We start from the raw sequence: 27,554 nt of genomic DNA on the forward strand, positions 1-27,554 counted from the left end.
AGAAAAGAGTTTAAGAATGATATATTGTTTCATAGATTTAGATATGTCAAGGGCATCAATAACATGTAAACAATTTGGAGCGTTCTTATTTTTTCCTTTCCCAACACAATTCCATTCAAACTTCGCTATCCTGTTATGATTTCTGTTGGCGTTTCGTCTTAAAATTTAAAATCAATTCAGGACATGGAGATAAACTAATAATAGGTGAATCTGTACGTTAACACAGATCGCAATTTTGGTTATATTTCTTGCAATATCAGTTTTCTGGTAGCCCCTTACAGTCCTCTACATTTGAAGTGGGGATTGAAATTGCCAATCTTATTTTGTATGCCTTAAATCTCGAGCGACTAAAGGTACAAAATGCATGAATAATTTCGTTCTTTTCTTTCTAGATATTGGCTATTCTTTCATACACTGACAAAACTCATTTGACTGTTTGTGTTTGATGCTTTTTGACAGGTTGTGGTCGTCTTAATTGATAGTTATTTAGAAATACAGATTACTGGTTAGAAAGAAAATAATGGGATTTGTATGTTTAAGCCAGTTTTATTCTGATCACCTGCTAAGAGTACCCTAGCACAAGGTTTCCGTCCTTTTTCTTCTCCATCACTATGTAGCATTGTGTCTTCAGTCTTAAAATAAAATCAAAACAAAACTATCATGATCAATTACTTTAAGAATGTCTAAACTTCCACCCATGCAACCGTCTTTTTCTTGACTTCGATTGAAGGTTTGTTTACAACATAGACTAATTTTGAATTACAATGAAATGTTCAAAGAACGAAATTGTGCGACCACAAGTAAAAATTACATACTGATTCAATAAAAAAATTATCAGTGTACGAATATTTACGCATAAATTAATATGTGGCACCTCAAAAATGCATGTCAAAACTAAAATGTACAATATGTTGCCCATACATTTGTTCTCATTTTATTGAATCACCTTGTTTAATTCCCTCCTTTGTTGTCAACTATTTATTGTGGTGCAAGGGTATTGGCAATGTAATAAATTCCTTTATTTTGTAATGGCCTCGCTCTTATATGTTTTATGTATTATTGAGCCAATAATCACCGTTCGATTAGATATTTAATGTTTCATTCTCATCTCGTTATGAGACTGTTTGGTCTTGGGGCATGGCACATGCCTCTCGACAGCTAAGTCCTTGAGTTGAGTTTCAACCTGGGTGCGCAAAATGGAACTTTTGGTAAAGAATCTTAACTCACATTTTATCGCTGCACTCAGGTATAAAGTAGTGGCCGGTGACAGCGTTGTCCGTGTCCAAAAAAAAATTACAGAAGTCATCGCTCGTCCAAAAAGTTAAATGTTACTCTTGGCTGGGGACTCTTTGTAAAGCGCTTTGGGCACATTTAGTGGATAATGCTCTGAAGGGAAGCTCAAGTTATTTTTTGGTTCTCAATCTATGGCTTAAGACCTAGATAAAAAACTGAGTATTTATACTTCCCAGGAACATACCAGTAGGTTATGATGAAAAAATGTGATGAATGAGAATACGTGGGATGAAAACAGAAAGCATGGATTAGAGTTACTACTTCATTCATTCATTCATTCACGCGGCAAATGAACAAAATGCCAAGCAATTAAATCCATTCTCTCAAGTCACATACCAAAGTCACGTGATTTTGATTTACGTTCACTGACTTACGTTCAAATTCTTTCTGTTGTACGATTTCTTCATGAACCATTCCACAAGCACGCAATTTAAACCTTAATCACTAATGAGTTGATGCATCGGTGCCTACGCTTCTTTTGAAGCGCTCAATAATAATAACAATAATAATAATAACTGTGGCGCAGTTTGCTGTCATTGCTTGCCAAGATAAATAATACAATCGTAAATCACAACAGTGAGAACCAGGATGGCTCAGTTGGGAGAATACGCTCCCAACAAGCAAAGGTACTGGCATCGGTTCCATGTGTAGTCGAGTATTTTATCTGATCCTCCTATGTCCACCCAGCAATGATTGGTTACCCGAATAAAGGCCATTTTTGACTGATATCGGGAATTATATATTGATCGGAGAGCCGAAAGACCGAGGCTCAGAGGCGATTCTTCGAGGCCAATAAGTGACCATTTATGAATACGATAATATGGTTAAATTGAATGAAATAAAACACTATAAATTGTTTATTTGCGCATCTCATGGTCAGATATCATTATTTATCTGATCCACATTTAATAGAAACAAAGAAAAAGGGGGTATTATAATGATTTATGATTATTTTTTTCATCTATCCTGACAAGCCATGGCAAGACCTCTTCTTTTGTATTTCTGGAGTCTACATATTGTATTACTGACTTTATCATCGTTATTGTTGACTGAATTAGGACTTTGAGCTAATATCAAATTTAAAAAACTAGAGAGCAGGCACCTATGTAGGATAAATATCTGAACAAATGTCTATGCATGAAAGGTGCCAGACAACGCGCGTATGACTGAGAATCAGACGGTCTGAAGTTCGATCCCCAATAGAGGTAGCCTGTTTTTTTTCTTGTATTTTTCTTTCTTGTATAATCTGGCACCTTTCATACACACTTTGAGCTAAACACGTTCTTTTTTAAAAATTGTGTTCACTTTGAAAGCAAACGTGTTTTTACTTTTATTTTTTTTCCGATTACAACAAAGGGATTGAGAAACCGTGAGATAAATCGTCCAAAAATGAGATAATTTTAGATTTTGCACTCTTACTTTTTGGAAATCTGGTCGAGTTCCCATTAGCTGCACGAGCTAGCTAGTGCTCGGCGTGAACAAAGTTTGGATTTTCACAATTCAGTGGTGCAAAATATCTTGTATTCTAGCCCTTCAGTTATATCCGAATGAAAGACGTGTTTGGTAAAATATTTATGGGATGCTAGGTACTTGTCCTGTGGCCTATTTTAGTTAAATTCGACGTTTGGTAATCTGAAGTACCAAATTGTTAGTCTGCACTTAATATCATTTCACGTTACTAATTATGAGGAGAGGTAAAATAATCTATATTATATTATGGCAACCTATTAAGTCGAGAATGTCTAAAATTCTTTTTTTTATTACTATTATTATTATTATTATTATTATTATTATTATTATTATTATTATTATTATTATTATTATTATTATTATTATTATTATTATTATTATTATTATTATTATTATTATTATTATTATTATTATCATTATTATTATTATTATCATTATTATTATTATTATTATTATTATTATTATTATTATTATTATTATTATTATTATTATTATTATTATTATTATCATTATGAGTAATATTGCTATTATTATAATTTATATCATCGTCGTCGTCGTCGTCATCATCATCATCATCATCATCATCATCATCATCATCATCATTATTTTTGGCATTTCTTCTCTTATATTTTTTCTTTCTGCTTTGTGTGGAATTGGCTGTAGCATACACAACTTTTCATGTTATTGTTATTACAACACCTGGTGAGTTTGTATTCGTCAGTTTATTTATCCTTTTTGCCGCCAACAACGATGGAAGCCCTCCACCATTGTCATACTTGGCGATGAATGGAAGGAAATATCTTTTATAAACAATAATATATATATATATATATATATATATATATATATATATATATATATATATATATATATATATATATATCAAAAGAGAAAATGCGAGAGAGAGAGAGAGAGAGAGAGAGAGAGAGAGAGAGAGAGATAGATAGATAGAGAGAGAGGGAGAGAGAGATATAGATAGATAGATAGAGAGAGAGAGAGAGAGAGAGAGAGAGAGAGAGAGAGAGAGAGAGAGAGAGAGAGAGAGAGACGTCATTTCCTCGGATTCACCACAATAATTTCGCTTACCAAGCGTCATTTATTCCCCAGCTATTTAAAAAAAACTGTTTTGTATATAACATATTATTATCCATAGACAGTGCTCATGTGGCTTTTCAAGGGGCCCAGGCCAAAAGCAACGGTATTATAATCAGCCAAGTGTAGTACATCAATCAACGGAATTTCTGAGACAAAGACTAAAATCTGCCGTGATAATTACCAAATAACTGGACCCCTGATGTCTTTTTCGAAGCAAAAACCGAAGCGACCATGCTTAACTGTTTATAAACTCATTCTTTTAAAAATCACATGTCAGAGATTGATAATGAAACAATGCTGAGCATAACAGGAAAGGAAGTGAGTAGGAAAGTACCAGAAGACAATAGAGAATAAAAATTTCCCGGCCATGGGGGCTCGAACCCGCGACCTTACTGGTACGACAACTCCGCCTGGCTGGGGAGAGGGTGTCTCTACTGTGTGAGCTACCCACCACTCAAAAAAAAAAAAAAAAAGGCGTATCAAACTCTATATTTATCTTGAACCGCTCTCCCTGACTTCTTCAGGTTATCGGATTATTTAACACCGTATCATATGTAATCTAAAACAAACCCCTGAAATAACCAACGCAGACACATACAATGACGAATGTTCAATGCAAATTACTGTGATTGCCTAATTATTCGATTAACCAGTTAACTGCCGTACTCTGGAAAAACACTATTTGAACATTTGGCCAGAAAACTTGTCCTTCAAATATCGATCGATTTAAATGACCATCATCTTGGCAAAAAACTTTCAAACCTGGGACTTCGCGAATACTTATTTCTTTCAAGTATCAAATCTCAAGTTTCTACTATCAGTCCAGAAGTGCAACTTAACGCCACTGGTTATCATAGGTGATGCTATGAGTTTAAGTGTAATACTCACTACCCGCCAGATGAATCGCAAAAGTACACGAAATTGCGTGCTACTTTAACGTTTAAAGTCTGTGAGAGGGACTATAGTGAGCACTAATCACCCAACTGGTGGTCAAATATACAACTACAAAGAGTCGGGTGACGTCAAATTCATTCATCCTATACTGCCGTTTTTTTTTAAAAACACAATGTTAGCCAAATAGCACATCCTATGTTTTTTAAACTCTGACAAAACGCCTTCTCAAATTATGGCTAGAGAACTTTTGCTTAAAATATCGAGGGATTGAAATGAGAATTATAATGATTTGATTCATGTCTCGTGTTCAAGAATGTTTCACAAGTTGGGGATCATTTTATCGATTGATATTATGAAGTCATAGTAAGCTATTTTAATGATCAAAATGTAAAAAAAAATGTTATGTGGCAGATTGAATATAATCGTAAAGTGGTATTGCAGTTCAACACACACACACACACACACACACACACACACACAAACACACACATAGAGAGAGAGAGAGAGAGAGATAGATAGATAGATAGATAGAGAGAGAGAGAGAGAGAGAGAGAGAGAGAGAGAGAGAGAGAGAGAGAGAGAGAGAGCAGTTACTAAAATACAACTTTTCATTTTCTTCTGATTTTCAAACTCTAAAATTATTAATAGATTATATTCTAATCCTGTTGTTTATTTTTTTTTCTTCTGTTTTACTTTAGGTATGGAGTATATCAGAATCATACAGTAAATTGTCTTCCGGGTCAGACTGGGACCAGTGGTCAGATTGGTCTACCTGTAACGCACAATGTGGACCTGGCTTGCAGGACAGGACTCGGGATTGTTTGTAAGTGATCGAATCAAAATGATAGAATAAAAAGATATCATGAAACCCTTTATCCAGCATCGTATTACTTTGGTGAACCGACGACCGACCGAAAAAAAAAAAAAAAAAATTAAAAAAATTAAAAAAAAATTAATTAAAAATTAAAAAAAAATAAAATAAAAATAATTATAGCCACCCAAAATCCCACCAAAATCGTGAGCATAGTATAGCGCAATATCCACTAAAATTGTTCAAAGCGCTTTACAAAATCGAATTACAGTCAAGTTGATCAGACATCTAACCATTAAGGATTAATGTAGGCCTAGTTTAAGAAACTACGTTTTTCTACTCCTTCCAAAAATAGAAAAACTGAGAATACCAAGATTTGTGTGAAGTCTAATATAATTGAAAAGCAAACGGCCAAGAATTTGTAAATGTCTAAGTAGGTCAGATGATGAAATGTATATCGGAATAAAACTATTTTTGCTTTCTTGACTTTGGAATCCGATATTTTTTCGCACTAGAAATGACGGGAGTTAGTTCATAATTTCAAAACAATAGAGTGCCAAAATGATGTATTCATTATCAAGTTAACATATATTTGGTAATTTTGGATGTATTAGCACCTTCCAAACTTCATGTCTCGTCTTATATAGTAAGTGTTGCTATGAATGCGCTATACAAAAGCTCGAGTTTAAAAGCTCAAGATTTGTGTGAGTGCATGTGAGTATTTGCGCGGCGATGTGGTTGTGTTGAATGACACTCGCTTTCGGATCGGAAGGTCATGGGTTCGAGCCTCGCTCGGCGCATAGTTGAGTACTTGGAAAAGGCTCTTAACTCACATTCTCTCACCGTACTCAGGTATAAAATGAGTACCAGGCCGTCAACAACGTTGTCTGTCAAAAAAAATTTGTAATATCGCCTAATAGGTGTCATGTCTCGTTCTTCATGTTACTGTTGCTGTTGGTCCTATGGGCCGGTTGTAAAGCGCTTTGAGCACGTTTAATGGATATTGCGCTATTTAAAAGTTCAAGCTCAAGTTTTATTTGCATAAGAACATGTATTTCTGAATGTGTGAATGTGTGTTTGTGTGTGTTTGTGTACGTTTCTATGTGTGTATTTATACGTGTTTTGTATTTATATAGTCTTCTTCGTTTTGATAAACTAACTGAAATCCGGCCAAACTAGACAGTGTAATGATGAGTGATAAAGCGTTGATGGCATCGCTACAGTCAAATCAATGACAATATGCCAACTCGGGTACATCTGATATCGCCCATATCTGCAATATCTCCATATCATTCCAAATAACATAATGATCGCATTTCCTTGTTTACCTGTTATCATAAATTCCAATGTCTTTCTCATGATTGAAGTCAATTTTTTAAAATATATATATATATATATATATATATATATATATATATATATATATATATATATATATATATATATATATCGCTCTTTATTAATCTATTTCTTTCTTTAGTTTTTTAACCCTTTCCATGCTGGGTTCGATTTTATACAAAACTTAAATTAGATATTTTGGAAATTGGCACTGCTGCTAGATCAAAATCTGAAAATGTATTTTATGGTACAGTGTCAAACATAGCAGGGAAAAAGAGCAATACAAAAGTCACTTTCAACAATTCAGCCTCTCTCGACAGAAGAGTCAACACTATAATTTGGTTGGATCTCTTTTTTTTTCCAACTAAAAAATATTGTTTCCATTAGACGGATCATATATGAGGATGTGACCAAACACCTGGTTGTGTCCCTCATTCTTTCGAAATTGGATTATTGTAATGCTCTGTTGTATGGCGTTTCGCAATATAATCTGAGACGTCTTCAGATTGTCCAGAACAGCCCTGCCTGACGTGAGGCGTAGGTGTGATTCTGCCAAAACCTTTGCTTCATGGCCTGCATTGGCGGCCGATTGTGAAAAGGGTTGAATTCAAGGCTTGCGTTTTAGTGTATCGTTGCCTCGAAAGTACTGCCCTTTCATACCTTTCGGAACTAATTGAACGATATTCAAAACCCACCCCTTACGTTCGGTTTGATTCCACCAAACTAGTTGTCACTCGAATGCGCAGAAATGCTGGAATGAGATACTTTTCTCATTTCGGACCCTCTGTTTGGAACGCCTTACGCGCATTCGTGAAAAAGAATCTTTGTCTATTCTTAAACGTTCACTTAAAATATATCTGTTTGGATTTTAGTGGATGATATGAGAAGCAAGATATGCGTCTGGTTTGTGTTGCGTGTGTTGTGTGTGTGTATAGGTGTGTGTGCTTGTTTGTGTGGATGAGTATGTGTCAGCCAAAGTAATTTGTAATTTAAGCGCTTTGAGTCAAGTGTCTCGGAGTTATAGCGCTATTAAAGTTTTCAGCATTATTATTATTATTATTATTATTATTATTATTATTATTATTATTATTACTATTATTATTATTATTATTATTATTATTATCATTATTATTATTATTATTTATTATTATTATTATTATTATTATTATTATTATCGATAATCAGGAAGTTTAAGATTTCGTCCAGTTGTTCCTATTAAAATACTCTTCAGATAAATATTGAATTATGATTTGGTACTCAATCAAATATTTTGTGGTATTAGCCTATTCAATTTTACCATTTTGTATTTTCGTATAGGTGAGAATGAGGTGTTATAATACGTTTTAAAATCGAAATCGGTATGCAGACTCGGTCTTTCGACTCTCCGGTCAATACAATTCCCGATATTAGTAGATAATAACTAATAACTAAAATATGTCAAAAATCGTATATCATCATGTTTTGTTATTTTCATTTAAAGTTGGTTCTTTTTTTCACTACAGTTTATGTTGCACCAAATGCTATAAAATATTGGAGGAATCCTAAATGCACATAATATGTAATGCAGGTCTGATAAACGATCTCCATTAAGGACTTGCTTTAACTTTGTTGTAATAGAGTATATTTAGATACGGGTTGAGATTATCCATTGTACTCGTAACATTGAGATTATCCCAATTTGGGTTGGCAGACTTGTAAATAAGTACACTCATCAGGAAAAAAAAACAACGAATGAAATTGAACTAATTTGAATTTAATGTTTTAAAGATTCCGTCCCCATTTGTAGGATTAAAACAGTTTGGAAATTTTAGAAGGTAAGAAAAAAAAGATTCCCGTTGATTTTTCACTTAAAAGGTTCAACTTTACAAATGGGATAGGCGGCAATAAGGGGGAAGAGAAAAATTAATCAATTAGGAGCACCAGAAAAAAACCCCAAACAATTCCAGGTTGCTGATTCCAGACGCCTAACAACTCACGACAACGGGATATCACAGGAAAGCACCTGCATGTTCTGATCACGTGCATTCATTTTCTTACTCATCGTCGTCTAATTTTAAAGATGATCTAGTGCTTCTGAACTCGTTCATTTCTCATTTAATTTGAAAACTTGTCAGAATAATCTCACGCTAAATGACGTTCCAGACTTTAAGAATTTCCAAAAATAAAGTTAGAGATTCTAAGGTAGAAATTTAATTTTTATATTTTCAAAATTATTTTTAGAACCGAAGTTCGTTTTATTTCTCTTCTTACTCTTCTTCTTCGTCTTTATAATATGTTCTTCTTCTTCTTCTTCTTCTTCTTCTTCTTCTTCTTCTTCTTCTTCTTCTTCTTCTTCTTCTTCTTCTTCTTCTTCTTCTTCTTCTTCTTCTACGCCATTGCTAGATATTATTATCAGCTCCTTAGTGATGAATGTAGAGATTATATCTACTTATAATAAGATTCATTAATGTTAAGCCCACAATAATTAGTAAAGTATTCGTAAATCAGGGGATGATTGAGAAATAAATAGTAATGTAACAAAGAGATTTACATCAGAGTCGAAAGACCCTTGTTACAGAGTTTTTGTCAAAGTCGGCGTCATTTTAATCAATTGATATTTTACGTTTTCTCGCCAAAGTTTTAAATTTGTGTTTGTTTTATTTTTTTTTCTCCAGAATACGACTTTATAGTACCTATAGATAGTATGCGCTTGGCTAAGAAGCTCATAACATTGCCATCCGGAAGTATAACGGACCAACACACAAAACTGTGTGTAACCATGAACGTTTATAGTCTAGTTAATACAGTTTAGTGAGAATTACTCATAACCGCGGATGGCAAAAAATACAATAATAAAGACCTGAGTGACGTCAACTTCGAACTATCTATATAGATAGAAAGAAGATGACGTCACTCAGGCCTTTGTTATTGTTTTTGCCATCCGCGTTTATGATTGATTCTCACTAAACTGTATTAGCCAGACTAAAAACGTTCAAGATTACACAGTTTTGTGTGTTGGTCCGTTTTACTTCCGGGTGGCAATGTTATACGCTTCTCAGCCAAGGGCATACTATCTATACAGTAATAGTATATACTAACTGTCTGTAGTTGTGGATGGTAGGAAACAAAAATAATTACTAAATAAAATAAACAACAAATGCGTAAAATATTTGACCAAAACACATGTTTTACGCTCAAGTCCATTCACAAGCAGAGAACAGCAAACCAAATATAACAATAAATGATATCAAAACAGTCTTATCATCTGTATTATTATCTGTGTCGCTTCGTGATCTTGTGGTATGGACTGACTTTCTAACTGCTGTTCCCTGGTTTGGGATTTTGTTAAATCGCTCTCTTTTACAGTCTCTACAGCATTCAGATGTAAAATGAGTACCTGGCGGTTTAGAAAAAAAAATGTAATAATGTCTTACACAGCCCTCATCTCTTGTCCTAGATGTGACGTGTTGCTGTTGGCTTAAGACCCTTTTTTAATTGATTTGAGCAAGTTTAGTGGATATTGTTCTCTTGATGCTGCGTGTCTAAAAAAGCTCATAATATTTCGCCAGCCAGAAATAAAGATCGAACACACAAAACTGTGTGTAACCTTAAACCTATATTCTGATAGAATTTGGTGAGAATTTCTCATAAAATTGGCTGGCTAAAAACAATAACAAAGAACTGAGTGACGTCATTTTCGTTCTATCTATAGATAGAAAGAAGATGACGTCACTCAAGCCTTTGTTATTGTATTTTGCCATCCGAGTTTGTGAGTGATTCTCACTAAACTGTATTATCCAAATTATAAAAGTTCATGGTTACACATAATTTTGTTTGTTGGTCCGTTATACTTCCGGATGGCAATGTTGTGAGCTTCTTAGCCAAAGGCACATTATCTATATAAAAGCTCATTTTGATAAGCAATTCTCAGATCTACGATAATCTTCGTCTTAAACTGAATCCATGTCTTTTAACATTCAGTGATATTTGAAATGGCGAACGCTGTAAATTTTATCAAAACAAACCCCAAAACAAACAAATGATATGCATCTTTATGTTCACGGCAAGACGTGTTTGAAGTGAAAATGAAACGCACTCACTGCTCTAGGGGCGTGTCTTAGACACAAACAAAACGTGGTGCTCACACGAAACCAAACCCAAGAAGATTTAATTTATAGTCAGCAAGAGGAAGAAGAGATGAACAGATAGCAGGGCGACTGGTTATACGTGTTATAATGCATTCTGTTGTTCGGGGTCAGGATAGGATAGCTCAGGTTATAGAACACTCGCTTGACAAGCAAAGGAACGGAATCGGTTTGGATTTGTTTTCTTCATACCCCTTTGACTCTTGAGTTCTTTTTCGGTTACTAAACGTTATTGATGCTATGCATTAATGTAAAATACTCACAACATCCATTAGCCGGATAAAAATACATATAGATGCTCACAAGATTGCCATCCGGAAGTATAACGGACCAACACACAAAACTATGTGTAGCCTTGAACGTTTATAATCTGGTTAATACAGTTTAGTGAGAATTACTAATAAATGCGGATGGCAAAAAGCATTAGCAAAGACCTGAGTGACGTCATCTTCGTTCTATTTATACACAAAACAAGGAGCAATCTTGACCGTTTTTTGTCTGGGTGATATAATTTTGTAAGAATTAATCATTAAAATTCATGTCTAAAAACAAAAACACAAATCGAATGACGTCAATTTCGTTCCTTCGATTGGTCCGGGAGTTGTGTTTTTTACCCCTTTGTCTTTCTATCTCTTTTTGGGTAACTTAACTTGATGGATTGACTGACAGACCATTGCGACAGACTAACTAACGATTGTTACTGTCCGTTTAATGCCACAGAAACAACGCTACCGAAATCGTGTTAAACTGTGTCCGTAGCCATCGTTTACTAATAGCCTGACACTAAAACCCACTAAGACCCATATTTTGACGTCATTTTTAGGTTTGTGGACCGCATAGTGAATTGTCTCGTAGCCATCGTAAAGTTATAGCCTGACACTGAACAAAAAATGACGTCAAAATGCCAGTCTTTTGCCACAAAAGAAAACAAATCGTGAGTTGCATTCAATAGTTCAACCAATGAAATAACTTGTTTCCTTGAGCTCTACTAACGACAACTCACTAGACGCTACACAAAACTATAAAATGACGTCAAACTATACGGTCCTTGTGGGTTCTAGCGTGGCCTTCGTATAGTTATGCCCTGACACTGACCAAAAAATGACATCAAAATGCCAGTCTTTCGCCACGAAAGAAAACAAATCGTGAGTTGTATTCAATAGTTCAACCAATGAAATAACTTGTTTCCATGAGCTCTACTAACGACAACTCACTAGGCAGTGCAAAAACCAAATAATGACGACAAACTGCCAGTCCTTTTGGATTTCAGTGTCAGGCTATAGATAGTATGCAGATGACGTCACTCAGGCCATTGTTATTGTTTTTGCCATCCGCGTTCGTGAGTTGTTCTCACTAAACTGTATTAACCAGACTATAAACGTTCATGGTTACACAGAGTTTGTGTGTTGGTCCGTTATACTTCCGGATGGCAATGTTGTGAACTCCTTGGCCAAGCGCATTCTATCTATATTATGTTAACGATGGCTACGATTCTATTGTCAGGCTATATATGTTAACGATGGCTACGTAGGCCAGGCTCTTACCCATGAATTTTATGGCTCTGGAAAAGATTTTTATGGTTTGTGTGTTGATATGACTATTTTGTTCTGAAATCTTGCCTTGTGTGTTGTTATGTCTTGGTTTGTGAGCGTTATTGAGGCTATGTAAGTGCCTTGTTATGGCTTTTGATGATTAGCTCGAATTGATGATGTGGAAATAAGTCACTCGCTTGGAGGAGGAAGATGCGTTTCGAATACAGTTTAACCAGTTAACTGCCGTACTCTGGAAAAACACGGTTTAAACAATTTGGCCAGAAAACCCGTTCTTCAAATATCGATCGATTTAAATGACCCTCATTTTGGCAACCTCATGAGGTTCAAAGTATGAGAGTTTTTGCCAAGGTCCTTTAAATCGATTGATATTTGAGGGACGAGTTTTCAAACCAATTTTTTTTAATACGTGACTTTTCAGAGTTCGGCAGTGAACTGGTTAAAGTGCCAAAGCTTGTTCTTGAGACAACAGAGTTCCAAAAAACTGATCTTTATATAGCGCAATATCCACTAAATGTGCTCAAAGCGCTTTACAAGGGGTCCCTGACCAACAGCAACATTTAACATATAGGACGGGACATGATGCCTGTTGGGCGATATTACAATTTTTCGGACAAAGACATCGCTATCAACGGCCAGGTACTCATTTTACACCTGAGTACGGTGATAGAATGTGAGTAAAGAGCCTTTTTCAAGGACTCAACTATGCGCCGAGCGCGCGGCTCGAACCCAGGACATTCCGATCCGAAAGCGAGTGTCATACCACTAGACCACATAGCCGCACAAAAGTACTGTATGTCATATCGCAAAATATTTCTATTGGTGATCGGATCTATTTCAAATTCAATTTTTTTTTTCATTATTAGTGTGGTTATCAGATTCCTAAGACGTGACGTTGTGAAAATGCTTGGGTGTAATAGGGTAAAAGTGAATCTCGCCTGTAAAGGGTTAATTAAATGATAAGAAAAAAAAACACATACTTTTCAAATTATTCCTTGGCCATCGCGGTGCTTAAACATCCAAAATTATCTTGAAGCGTAATTTTGTTAGAAAAAGGAAAATGTCACACTTATATAGAGTATTGTCGTATATTTATCATGTTGTCTGAATAGCTCAGTTGGTAGAGCACTCGCTTTAAACGCAAAGGGACCGAGTAAAATTCCTGGTTTCGAGATTTATTTCTGACACCCCTGTCTTCCCAGCAGTGATTGGATTGTTGGGTCTGTTAGATCTTTCGGAAAGTACTTTGCGATACACTAGCGTCCCATCCAAAGGGTAGCAAGCTCTTGCTTATGTCCGTTTCACGCGATTGAAACTTGGAAAAATTCCATAGATCAAATGGCTATGCTAGACTCCTTTTCTTTTACTTTACTTACATGCTTTATTTGATCTCCGATTAGGCCAAATGAGACTAACTTTTCCATTTCATAAAGTTCAAGTTGCAAAGCACTCATTCACACTTGAGTTAAGTTCATTTACTTCCTTTACAAAGTTTTGCTACGAATGATCTGTGGGAATCAATTTCCTTTCCCACTGTGCATGCACGAGGAAGACAAAAGAAGAAGGCAGAGAAAAGGAAGAAAAGGAATAGCAAGAGAAGGAGGAAAAGAAGATCTAGTTTAAGATAATATCTTATAAATAGAGGCAATCAGGCACTTGTTTTTATATATCTGTAACTTAATTTTTTCATCAACAAAACTACAAAAATCGATAGAGTTAGAATCTTTTGTGTTTCATATCTAAAGCGTTGCTTATCAAAAATGAGCACTGCGAAATTTCTACAAATTAAAAAAAGTCCTAATTCGATTTTCAAACGATCCCATCGGATCCTCAACTCTGCTCCGATACAAATCTTAGTCTAGACCATGGATGCCTGTTTGGCGTTTTTAATTTTTAAAAACTTGGCGTAATTGATGCAGTTTGGCATGGAAAAATTGGGTATATATGGCATTTTGGCATATTTTCTGTGCCTTCTGTTGGAAATCACTTATTTTTACCTATATATTATGCATATACACAATTGTGGGCAAAATTCAAAGATTTCGATTTCTAAACTGGTAGACGAGGTGACGGTTTCATGGCGGTGTGGTAAGAGAATTAAGACTTATTTCTAATTAATATTCATATCAGCAAAGAATGTATCGTTCAAAAATACTCTAATAATTTTATTCTTTTTCAGACCAATCATTGACAATTTTCGACGACTTTTTTAGCATTACATACAAAAATTATCTGCAATGCTGGTCTAGACAAGGTTTATATTTATTTATAGTTTTGACTCCAAACACACAGACGGGCCAGAGTCAAGTAGTTGAAATTTTGTAAAAGGAGAATCAATTTTAACGGCAGCTTGCTTTTTCCCCAAGCTGAATGACAGCACAAGTGCTCATCATTAATGATATACTCTCCTAAACCGACAAAATGCATCTTTTAAATTCGGCCGTAACGTTTTAAATGTTCTCATCAAAGAATTAAAATGAACCAGAAATTGTTAATATTTTCTTTACCCTATTAATTCAGAGAGACCAATGGTACCACTCCTAATAAGTTTGAGGTTTATTTTTGTTGTTGTTGACAAGATAGAAGTTATAATCGATATTTGAAATCAAATGTTTTTGTAGCCAAATGTGTTTTGTCAATGTAGAATAGCTTTGTGGCATCACATTTTGAATGATATGCTTTTAACAGTTTATGAGTCCCAGATTTGGAAACAGATGAGTTATGATCTAGATTATTTGCCTTTCTCTCTCTCTCTCTCTCTCTCTCTCTCTCTCTCTCTCTCTCTCTCTCTCTCTTTCTTTCTTTCTTTCCGTCTCTATATTTCTCTCTGTGTCTCTGTATATCGGTCTGTCTGTCTGTCATTCTCATCCATTTATCTCATAAAATATCTATCTATCTATCTATCAGTCTGTCTATCAAAGTATTTATCTATCTATCTCACGAAATATCTATTTATCTAGCTATCTTTCTATCTGTCTATCGATCTCTCTCTCTCTCTCTCTCTCTCTCTCTCTCTCTCTCTCTCTCTCTCTCTCTCTCTCCATCAATCTATCTATTGACCTAATTATTGAGCTATCTACCTATCTATTTAACTATCTATCCATCTATCTTTCAATATTCTCCCCCCCCCCTCCCTTCCCCGCACACACCCAACACTCTCCCTCTGTATATTAGTATTTGTGTCTTGCGTGGTGCGTGTGTGTGTGTGTGTGGGTGGGAAGGGGGGGGGGGGGGTGGGGATGTGTATAAGTGTGAGAAGCTCCTATACGTTTTCTTTCATATTGAGACTTTTCTCTCCTTACTGAAAAATATTCTCATTTTCCTTTCATTCAAAACTCTATAATTAAAAATAAAATAATCATTCTGTATTTACAATTTTTTCAGGAGCGGCGCATGTCGTGCTGAAAGTGAAGTACAAACACGTTTTTGTCAAAGAAAGGTAAATAATATATTTCGCCTCAAACCTATTCGTTATCCTTCTTCCTTAATGCACTTGACATAACTGAGTATGAAAATAAAACGAGCATATATTATATAGAAAACCTCTACTAAACTTGCTTAAAACGCTTTACAAAGGGGTTCCAAACCAACAGCAACAATTAACATATGGGACGAGACATGGCATGACGCATGTGAAGCGATGTACATTTTTTCTTTCGACATAGACATCTCTATTAACGGCCAGGTATTAATTTTACACCTGAGTACGGTGAGAGAATGTGAATGAACAGCCATTTCCAAGGACTCAACTTTGCGCTGCTCAGAGTAGGTTTCAATCCCGGGACCTACCAAAGGCGAGTATCATACTGCAAGATGGCATGTCATACAATGTAGTCTTCACCTCTTTAAACACACGTTCCCCTTCATCATCCTCACTCACTACCTTGTATTGTTTCATCATCGCATCACTGTTACACTCATCACAGAAATAGTCAAACAATGAAAATGAAAAGAGAAGAAACAAAACCACTGCTAAATTGATGATGATGATGATGATGATGATGATGATGATGATGATGATGATGATGATGATGTACAACCGGTAGACTAGATGTAAAATGAATGTAAAATGAAAAGATTTTACATATAAACAAATGTATGTAAATAGAAATAAATATATTAATGAATCAGTAACATTCTTATTTGGTTATTACAGAATTAGAAAGTCTGATGGTGATGATGATGATGATGATGATGATGATGATGATGATGATGATGATGATGATGATGATGATGGTGATGATGATGACGATGATGGTTGTGGTGGTATTGGTGGTGGTGGTGTTGGCGGTATTGGTGGTGGTGGTGGTGGTGACAGTGGTAGCCGTGGTGTTGGCAGTTGGCAGTGATGGTGGTGACAGTCGTAGTCATGTTGTTGTTGTTGGTGGTGGTGATGTTGGTGGAGGTCGTGCTGTTGGTGGAGGTGGTGGTGGTGGTGGTGTTACTTGTTTTTCCAGAGCGCACATTCAAATGGTTAATTTAAAGTAATTTAATTCCATCCAGAGCTGCCCTGCATCCGAACCTTCCTTCAGACAAAAGGCCTGTTCCAAATACGACAGGCGTGTTTTCTCCGGCAAACGTTATGTATGGGAACCTTATGTACATTGTGAGTATGGACAATTGACAATACCGTTATCATTATACTCCTTTCGTCCCGGGAATAACTCGATTTTACTATAGCGTAATAGTAAAATTATTATAATATTATCCTTTGAAATAAAAAATAAAAAAATAAAAAAACAACAACAACAAAAAAAAAAACAACTAAAACATTGGAGTTCAAAAAATATTTTTTTCGCACTCATCTTGTTTTACTAAAATAAAGGTTTTGACGCTTTGTGATGTCTAGATCTAGATAGATACTGGCAACAATGATCATTTGTAAAGTTAACTCCTAAATTTCTAAATGACAACAAACTTACTCCAACTACAATTACTCTTTGTAAAACAAATTGCAAAATATAAATTCGAGCAAAAGGGAGTTCAGAAAACATATCCACACCATTCGGACCAAAAAATTTTACGACATGATGCTATCTTGATCAAACTAATAATCATTCTTGCGCTCAAGCCGTCAATCCTTATTCGTATCGTATATTATTTTAAAAGCTAATAAGCTATGAAAACCTTTAAGTGCTCTGTGTAACTTTCATGCATGCCTTGAACAAAACATCACACACGTCCAAAAAGACAAATAAAACTGATACTGATTAATCAGACTAAATCATATTATCAAAGGGTTTTAACTCTGTCGTGTGAGTATTTCATAGATAGGCACTCAAACATTTTTTCTATGGGGACGATTTATGTTTTGTTTTCAATGTACTCAAGTAATTAGTCACATTGCAAAATACTTTCAAAATGACCTACACAGTGAAAAGTGTTCACACTTTTCAAAATACCCAACATTACAATATGCCATTTTGTTTAGCTTGGCCAATCGGTAGGTTTACATCTTTGAAAAACAAAGCAGCGTTTTTACATTTCTTATGCGGTATCCAATCGTTGAACAGCAACAAATCATGTGATCGATGTCTCTCTTGGAAGAAAACCTCCGGCAAAGACAACGCTGTTAGCGGTCTGGTACTCATTTTATACCTGAGTAGGGTGAGAGAATGTGAGTAAAGAGCCTTTTCCAAGGACTCAACTATACGCCGTGCGAGGCTCGAAACCAGGACCTTCCGATCCGAAAGCGAGTGTCATACGACAAGACCACAATTGTTGTAACGTGAGCTTTTATAGAGCGGCCTCTTTCTGTCTATACGAGAGGTGCTTATACTATTATTATTATTGCCTCTCCTATATTATTTCTTATCAAAATCTATTTCTTTTTAATAATTGATTCTCGAATTTGGCAATAAGAATTATCATTGTAGTCAGGTTATCATTAAGCTACGTGTAAAAATATATTTTTGGTAAAACCGGATGAGTGACGAAACATTTTTTTTTTAATTGAACTGCAACGTTTGTTTTTTTTACAATAAAAATAGGGACGCCCTGTAATATTGTTGCTATTACGCTTTATTATAATAGGGTTTTCCCCCAAAATAATACTAGCACTTATTTGCAGGTCTGATAACCCATTTCCTTATGGGCTCATTGTTGAAATGGAGATCTCAAAAAATGACGTGAAATATTGTCCATTACAGCAATGTAAAACTAGGCCCATAAGTGAGTTTCGATGTCAGACCTGCTGATATTCTGTGCACATCGGTTATAACGATATATGTTAACCACTTAATTATAGACAGGTTCACGTATTTCACTTTGAGCCCTTATCACATTGTGGCCAGATTGGGTAATTTACGTCAATTTATGACAAATGAAAGACTTTACTTTTGGTCCAAATTTTGACGCCCTCTGGATAGAATCTGGTATTGGTGAGAATTTAATCATCTACATCTGGATCAAAATAAATTCCCACATAACATAAAAACCAAACATAAAGTGCTATATAAATGTCATTTATTATTATTATTATTATTATTATTATTATTATTAGTATTATTATTATTATTATTATTATTATTATTATTATTATTTTTTTTTATTATTATTATTATTATTATTATTATTATTATTATTATTATTATTATTATTATTATTATTATTATTATTATTATTATTATTTATTTTATTATTATTATTATTATTATTATTATTATTATTATTATTATTATTATTATTATTGTGAAAAACGAAAGGACATTATGACCTCTATCCTCAATTCACCCGCCAGGCTTAATTTGATATTCTGATAATGGGGCATTCCAGGTGCTGTAAATTGAATTCCGATTCAAATTGATACAAATAAAAAATGTTTTGCTGCTGTTCAATTTTTATTTTATTTCATTTATGATTCTATGAATCTGCATTTATTCCTCTCAACGGAGTTGTATTTATTGGTAGAACCGATAACTCAATTTTGTTACGGGTTCATTGTTGTAACAGAAATACTCTCAACCCAACGCACAGCATTGTCCTTTACAACACTGTTAAATAAAACCCATAATTATGAGTAGGTGACTTTCAAAATGCACTTTTAGATCTAAGTCCCATTGTCATCAGTCAAATTACACCGGGTAATGTAAATGTTGCTGCTCGAAATGATTATACTTATACCGACATCCCTTATTTATTATTTTATGTATTTATTTTCAATTCCATTGTATTTATTTTCCACAACAGTCTAGATACACGTTTTTATATTTCACTTTCTAAACTGCATTAGGCAGTTCCTCCTCGCCTCCACAGTTTTCACTTAATTAATTGCGCACTTTTTAGAAATATCTAGTATTCTATTTTAATTCGTGCTTTCTTAAAAAGGAGCATACTATTTCCTGCCAACCAATGTTTTGTTTATTCATCTTAACTACGCCACTACCACATATCTCATTCATCTGTGGTGTTTCATTCATCCTGTTTTGTTGATAAAGGGGAAACCCGAAACGTTCAGTTGATCTGTTTTTGTAATTATATTGAAGCTTACATTCAAATTCACATTATTATTTATTTCAAATAACACCGCAATTTTGTGTCATGTATTTATTGTCCTAAAGAGGGAAATACGTTTCTTGTGTGGCTCATAGAACAATACCCTGAGTGTTTGGAAATTCCAAATTTTCTCTGGTGATTCTGGGTAGGAGATTGACATTGTTAACTCATTTTCTATTAGGATATGACTTAGGACGTTTTGAAAGTCAGCTACTCAATTGCGTTTGGTTATCAGACCTACAAACATGTGAGCCTAGCAGCTGTCAGCAAAAGGAAAATCAACCAAACACAAATTTCATAACTTCGACATTAAATTTAATTTTCAGTGTCTGGTTTACGCCGACCCAACATCAGATTGAGGGGACGGGCCATTAATGTTTATATTGGTTTCTATTCCAGTGTCTGGTTTAAATGTCACCGTGGTGACAAGTAAAGGTTTACAGACACATTATAACACAGCGGCTGTCTAGATCAAAAGCTGTAAATGGTATAATCTGTAAATAAAAGGTGTAAAACAAAAGATTAGAGAGTCTATCTTATAATAGGAAATAAGCAAAGAACAAATCGGGTGAAGATAAAATCTACTTAATCTCAGCTCACTATTGTATTATACAAATAATGAAAATTTTCATTATTTGTTTGCTGTTTAGGAAAAAAAAGTTTGTACCCGAAACGTCCACTTCATATTGTTTCTTTTCATGTGACGTATGTAACTACCTCACCATTCTATCTGTAGTTTTGTAGACATGGGTTTCAAAATGTCTTCTGGGCTTAAGATTCCCTTTTACTTTACTGACAATTTATTGAACTTTTATATAACGCAACACAAACTCCATGTGCTCAAGGCGATCTACAAGTAGACCCAAACCTACAGCAACACTGTAGGACGAGACATGACCCACTTGAGGGTGCTATTACATTTTTTCTCGTCAGAGAAAATCTGTTATGGGTCAGGTACTCATTTTACACCTGAGTAACTTAACTTTTCGTCCCCTAGATCGAAACTCAGATACCAGTATATCAATACCAAAGGAAGTCGGGTAAAATATAAACTATAAACTATATAACTTTAATATCCCTCCATCCAATGTTGTTCTGCTTATGGAATAACCTACCTGCTACTTTCAATCTTCTGAGCAATATTGGTAGCTTTAATGATACACTACATACAGACTGTCAGGAAAGCACCATAGATATATTTTTGTTTTTGTTTTGATTTAGTATTTTATTTTTATTTATTTATTATTATTAATCTATATGCATTATCGACAACAATGTTTGGTCTAACAGAGTAAGCCGGTCAATATGAAGTAACAGGCAGAAAGAAAGAATATTAAAAATAATGATAATAATAATAATAATAATAATAATAATAATAATAATAATAATAATAATAATAATAATAATAATAATAATAATAATGATAACAATAATATAATAATAATAATAATAATAATAATAATAATAATAATAATAATAATAATAATAATAATAATAACAATAATAATAATAATAATAATAATAATAATAATAATAATAATAATAATAATAATAATATAATAATTGTAATAATAATAATAAAAATAATAACAATAACAACAACAATAATATTAATAATAATAATAATAATAATAATAATAATAATAATAATAATAATAAGAAGAATAATAATAATAACAATAATAATGATAATAATAATAATAATAATAATAATAATAATAATAATAATAATAATAATAAGAAGAAGAAGAAGAAGAAGAAGAAGAAGAAGAAGAAGAAGAAGAAGAAGAAGAAGAAGAAGAAGAAGAAGAAGAAGATGGTGATGATGATGATGATGATGATGATGATGATGATGATGATGATGATGATGATGATGATGATGATGATGATGATGATGATGATGATGATGATGATGATGATGATCATGATCATGATGATGACGGTGACGATGATGATGATGAGGAAGAAGAAAGAGGAAGTAGAAGAAGAAGAAGAAGAAGAAGAAGAAGAAGAAGAAGAAGAAGAAGAAGAAGAAGAAGAAGAAGAAGAAGAAGAAGAAGAGACTTACATTTAAACCCATCTCTTCTATTCATTTAGCCACAGATTCGTGCAAGCTGGCCTGTCGAGCCAAGGGCATTTCCTTTTATGCCAATTTGCCCACAAGAGTCCGCGATGGAGAATTGTGTCAGAAGCAAGGAGAACCCAAAGCTGTATGCTTCAGAGGAGTGTGTAAGGTTAGCAGCTCGCAATTCTATTTCATTTTCTTCTCTTGTGCATCTCTCTATTATGGCTTTTTCGACGGATGTTTTGTTTTATTTTTAAAGTTTCTTCACGAGTCCCAAAGATTATTAAATAGATTAAGGTACGTCCCTATTCACCGACAAAAAAAGTGTCTATGAAATTTGAAACATGTGTGCATGAATAATTTTAAAAATATTTTCTCCTGTGATCTCACTCAGGGGGAGGAGGCAGGGGGGGGGGGGGGGGGGGGGTGCAAATATAACGATTTAGGGAGAAATCTATTTTATAATTTTACTACAGTTAGTTATAGGAACATATTCAGGTTTGAAACCAAAAGTTCTACTTCAACGAATGCCCTCAAAATGATAAATAACTATCTCATAAGATGCTTGAATAGGATGAATAACCCTTCTTTCTATCTATACCATTCAACAAGCAATGCAATTTATATAAAAAGATCTTTCATCTAGTGATGTTTTAACATAGTCAATATATGTTTTATAAAGTTATAAAGTTATAATCACAAGTTTAATATTAATATAAGTAATATAATAAGTTTAAAATTGTCTCGTAGTGTATTAAGAGCCATATTGCTTATTAGTTCTAGATAAAGAATATAGCGAAAAATTGAGATTTTGGATATAGCTCTTTATTTATATTCTCTCACTGCACTCATGTGTATAATGAGTACCTGCTAGTAAAAGCGTTGTATCTGGCGGGAAATAAATTATAATTCCCCCTTGCATGCTCCATGTCTCGTCCTTACTCGTTCTTGTTGGCTTGAGGTTAATTGTAAATCGCTTTGAGCTCATTAAGGAGATATTACATTATTTAAAAGTACAAGTTTTTTCTCCTTTCCTTCTCTCCAGCCTGTAGGATGTGACGACATTGTTCTGTCCAGTGCCAGAGAGGACAAGTGTGGGATGTGTCAGGGTGACGGCTCATCGTGTCAGACGGTGTCTGGTGTGTTCATCAACAGACAAATACCAAGGGGAATTAATCATGTAATAACAATCCCTACAGGAAGTACCAGCATCAATATCACAGATTTATCTCCCAGTGATAATTTTCTGGGTAAGTGTATAATATTCTTTATCATGTGACCAACCTCGTCACTCTGGTACCATGTCCATATGAACTAGTTTAAGACAATTGATTCTAAGATAGAATATAAATAATTGGGAAAATTAAAGGGTTTTATTTAAGTTTAAGAATCGAAATTTACTTTCTCCAACGCAGGCATTTACCTACTCTACTAATATATAAATAAATAAATAAATTCCCTTTGTTCATCCCATGGGGGAAATTTGTCTTGAGGGTCTATTCCAATGGAAGACTGGAATAATCCAGACGTCAGCCGCAGGGCAGCGCGAGGTGACTTGCTCAAGGCAACACAGCGCGGCGGCGGCTACTCGAACTCGGTACCTTTCAGGTACGAAGCAAAGACCGTACCGCTGAGCAACGCTACCCCCGGCGTAACACTGTTTGGAGGCAATTTGTCACTCATGATGATATTATAGAGAGAATAATCGAAATCACACTGAGTCATTGAAGCCGTCCATGGGGGCTAAGAATCTTGCCCAAGGAAAAATTGAAAGTGCCTAAAGCGGGTCTCGAAGCCGGGACCTTTCGGAACACAGTGCAATGCAGTAACAACTCGGCCACTTCGCCCCCAAGTGGATGATGCATTGTACTGAAAGAGACCCGAGTTTGAGTGCATTGGCCCCTTATGCCCATTTCACCGTGCTGCCCTACGGCCTGAGTCATCTCGGTTTTTTTCTCTAGAAAGACGCTACAGATAAATGTACCCTGTGGATGAATATGAGAAATTTTATTTTATCTTTTTATTATTCTATCAGTCACAAATAAATAATAATGTGAAATTGAATGTAAAAATATTACGAAACCAGATAAAATGGCCGTTTCGGGTTTCCCCTTTATCAACAAAACAGGATGAATGAAGCACTACAGACGAATGAGATAATGTGGTAGTGGCGTTGTTAAGATGAATAAACAAAATCATTTTAGTGGCGTTGTTAAGATGAATAAACAAAATGATTTTGTTTATTCATCTTAACAACGCCACTACCACATTATCTCATTCGTCTGTAGTGTTTCATTCATCCTGTTTTGTTGATAAAGGGGAAACCCGAAACGTCCATTTTATCTGTTTTCGTAATTAAATTGAAGCTTGCATTCAATTTCACATTGTTATTTATTTCTTCGAGCTTCGTGCAGCAACATTTACATTTTATCAGTCAAAAATGTATTCATTTCATTTTCTCGAACAGTTTTACAAGAACCGTCAGGAAAGACTTATCTTAATTCTGGTAATGGGAGGCCTCTGTCAGGTACCATCAAGGCTGCCGGAACTGAGATCAGGTATATCGGAAGAACATCAGTTAATCCTAAGGAGTCTATTATAGCCAAGGGACCTACAAACTCTACTATATTTGTCAAAGTAAGTCTGTAACTATTTATGTGTGTTTATAGGTATCTTTAAATGTATGTAGTGTGTATGTGTTTGTGTGTGTGTGTAAGTGTATGAATTACTAACTTACTTTTGCTTCCTATCCATCCTTTCGGGACCTCTCGGCTCTCAAAAAATCCTGTGTCAATTATTCCAGTCTACGATCTTTTGCTGTGGATGAACTGAAGAGATATTATAAGTAAGATAATGAAAGACAGGACAATCTCTAGTTTTTGATTAAAATATTGCTAATGAATGGGAGATTATTGATTTGCATTTAGTATTACATCAACTCTCAGAGGACATGTTTACCACCCCCTCCCCAATTAAATATATTAATACTAAATATTTTTGTGTGTGGAGAAGAAACAACCCAATCTACTGCTCTCTTACAAGGGCATTGCTACTGCTTAAATTGGGTGACTTCATTATAACTTTAAGATAAACGGTATAATATAAAGTAAATTCATCCATGGGATGAATCAAAAGCAATTCCTTTCAAAAGCCTCTTTTGTTAATTTGCTACAACAAAGTCATCGTCATAAACATCGGTAGCGCAATGGTGATTGCCTTCTAACAAAAGCAAGCGACGTTTAACGTTCTCAGTGATCGGATTAGTGTCAATGATTGCACAACTCTGGTCACGGCGTTGTGTCCGTGGTTAAGGCATTTTACAAACATTATCCAATCCGAATAGGGTGTGAACTTGTTGAGCGAATCCATGACTATAAACTATGAGACTGTGCATTTCGTTCTATTTATTTGTTGTTTTTTATTTCCTGCCGCACCCCCCCCCCCTCCAATCTTTTTCTCCTCCAGTTACTATCGAGAGGTGATATACCAAACATTGCCTACACCTTCAGTGTTCCTAATGAATACGACACACAGGCACTCCGGACTGGCATCATACAACGACCAAAGGTTCAGACGGCACCGTTGTATCTGAAGGAAGACGATGTCACATACAGCGCTGTCCATGGCGGACAAAAAACTTACGTAAAGACTAGAGTGACAACTGAAGAAACAACTCAGGAACGAGAGAGAGATGGGGACGTTACTCTTATCGAAACTGGTTTGAATCAGAATAATGAGAATGAGAGGTCTGAGATGACGCATACTTTGGAGTTGAATGGGACTGATTCCGATCTTTTGGAAGCATCGGGTGATGTTAGTGTGGAATTCATCGATTCTGGACAAGGAGGGTCAAGTGAGGTTGTGTCTAGTTATGATGTTAGTATCGGCAAGGGTAGAATTGAAGTGTTGGAGAAAGATAATGATGACAGCGACGAAAACAATGATAGTGATAGCCGTGATGGTGATGATGATGATGATGATGATGATGATGATGATGATGATGATGATGATGATGATGATGATGATGATGATGGTGACGACGGCGACCGTGACGACGATGATGGAGGGAATATATCGATTATACACAAACCAGATTGGATTGTCGATACAAAGCCCAAACAAGCCGTTTATCCAAGAAACAGAAGAATACCTTACCCACGGGACACTGTGGAATATGACGGTACACACGAGATTGATGTGACATACTTCAACAATGACTATTCTTATGGATCCAGTCACTTCCCTGGAGACAGCAATGAGATCTACAACAAAGATAACGACGACGTTGACACAGTCGTCCTGGATACAACTCTTCCACCATCAACACCAGATCCTGATCAGAACGAAAGACATGTAAAATTGCCAAAGTTTTCTACCAGTTTTACATTTGGATCCAAATATAAAGGACCAACGTCCCAGCAGAAGGAAAAGACAAGAAGAGTAAATCATAGAATTGATCATGAAATACACTCAGGTGGATTTGGTACACGCGCTCTCGAATCTGCTCCAACTACAGTAAGAAAGAAAAGTTACTTTGACGAAGAGCGGGAACGCGCTGCAAGAGAGAGGCAGGAGATGCTTGATAAAAGACGAGAGAGGCTTCGAAAAAGGATGGAGGATTACAACAGACGCCTTCGAGAGTATCAGGAAAAGATGAGACAAAGACGTAAAGAAGCACTAAACAGGAGTTATGGTCGCAGAGGAAACGTGAGAACAAGAAGGCCAGACGCTATACAAAATCGTAATAGAGGGACTAAAACATCCTCATCATCACCCTCTTCATCGTCATCTTCATCATCTATTGAAAGATCTGTATACATTGATACCTCAGGGAATGTGATTGAGAATCCTACCGACAGAAGAACTATTTCATCCAATCCTCAAGCCCCAAGCACTGGAAATTCACACAGAGGCCATGATATAGACACAGTTAATAGAAGAGGCCCAGATATCGTTCCAAGAACAAAAGGTGTGATTCCAACCAATGCACAACGCCCAGGGGGCAATATTAATATCATTCCACGAACTGATTCGGAAAAAGTCCCAAACACAGATGGAGGTGACAGAGAAACAACATCTATTCGAGTATTAGATAATCAAAATGAATTGTCTTCGCACACACCTAGAAAAATAATTCCCAGGATTTCGGGAAATAACAAGTCCGATAATTCACAAGATTCTAGGAATATTATTTCACGTGTTACAGAAAAGCAACAAATGGTTGAAACCGGGTTACCTTCGGATAATAGAAAAGTAATACCAAGAGTTTCACGACCTGACGGTGTCGGATCAGATCCTAATATAATCACACCTTCAAGAAAAGGTTTTGAACAATCAAGTTACAGGCCAGATAGATTAAACCGTAGAATAATTCGACCATCCATCAACAACCAACCTAGGTACATTCCTAATGAAAGAAA

At 35.1% G+C, this 27,554-nt stretch overlaps 1 protein-coding gene across 2 annotated transcripts in view; it reads left to right on the forward strand.

Moving 5' to 3' along the window:
* LOC144964694 (A disintegrin and metalloproteinase with thrombospondin motifs gon-1-like) overlaps window positions 1–27,554 on the forward strand; it is a 98,134-nt gene that overhangs the window by 63,085 nt on the left and 7,495 nt on the right. For both annotated transcript variants that reach the window (XR_013643912.1, XM_078899220.1), the window contains exons 3-9: window positions 5,451–5,575; window positions 15,960–16,014; window positions 17,079–17,181; window positions 22,167–22,303; window positions 23,180–23,384; window positions 24,602–24,771; window positions 25,600–27,554. The exon at window positions 25,600–27,554 is cut by the window's right edge and continues 236 nt beyond it. Coding sequence is in view for 1 of the 2 variants with exons in the window: in XM_078899220.1 (XP_078755346.1) it covers window positions 5,451–5,575; window positions 15,960–16,014; window positions 17,079–17,181; window positions 22,167–22,303; window positions 23,180–23,384; window positions 24,602–24,771; window positions 25,600–27,554 (2,750 nt within the window). In the remaining variant the exon portion in view is untranslated. The remainder of the gene's footprint in view (window positions 1–5,450; window positions 5,576–15,959; window positions 16,015–17,078; window positions 17,182–22,166; window positions 22,304–23,179; window positions 23,385–24,601; window positions 24,772–25,599) is intronic.

The sequence above is a fragment of the Berghia stephanieae genome, chromosome 2 (assembly GCF_034508935.2).
Source record: "Berghia stephanieae isolate SIO BIC M18660-M18661 chromosome 2, UCSD_Bste_1.3, whole genome shotgun sequence".
In the NCBI taxonomy this organism is placed as follows: domain Eukaryota; kingdom Metazoa; phylum Mollusca; class Gastropoda; order Nudibranchia; family Aeolidiidae; genus Berghia; species Berghia stephanieae.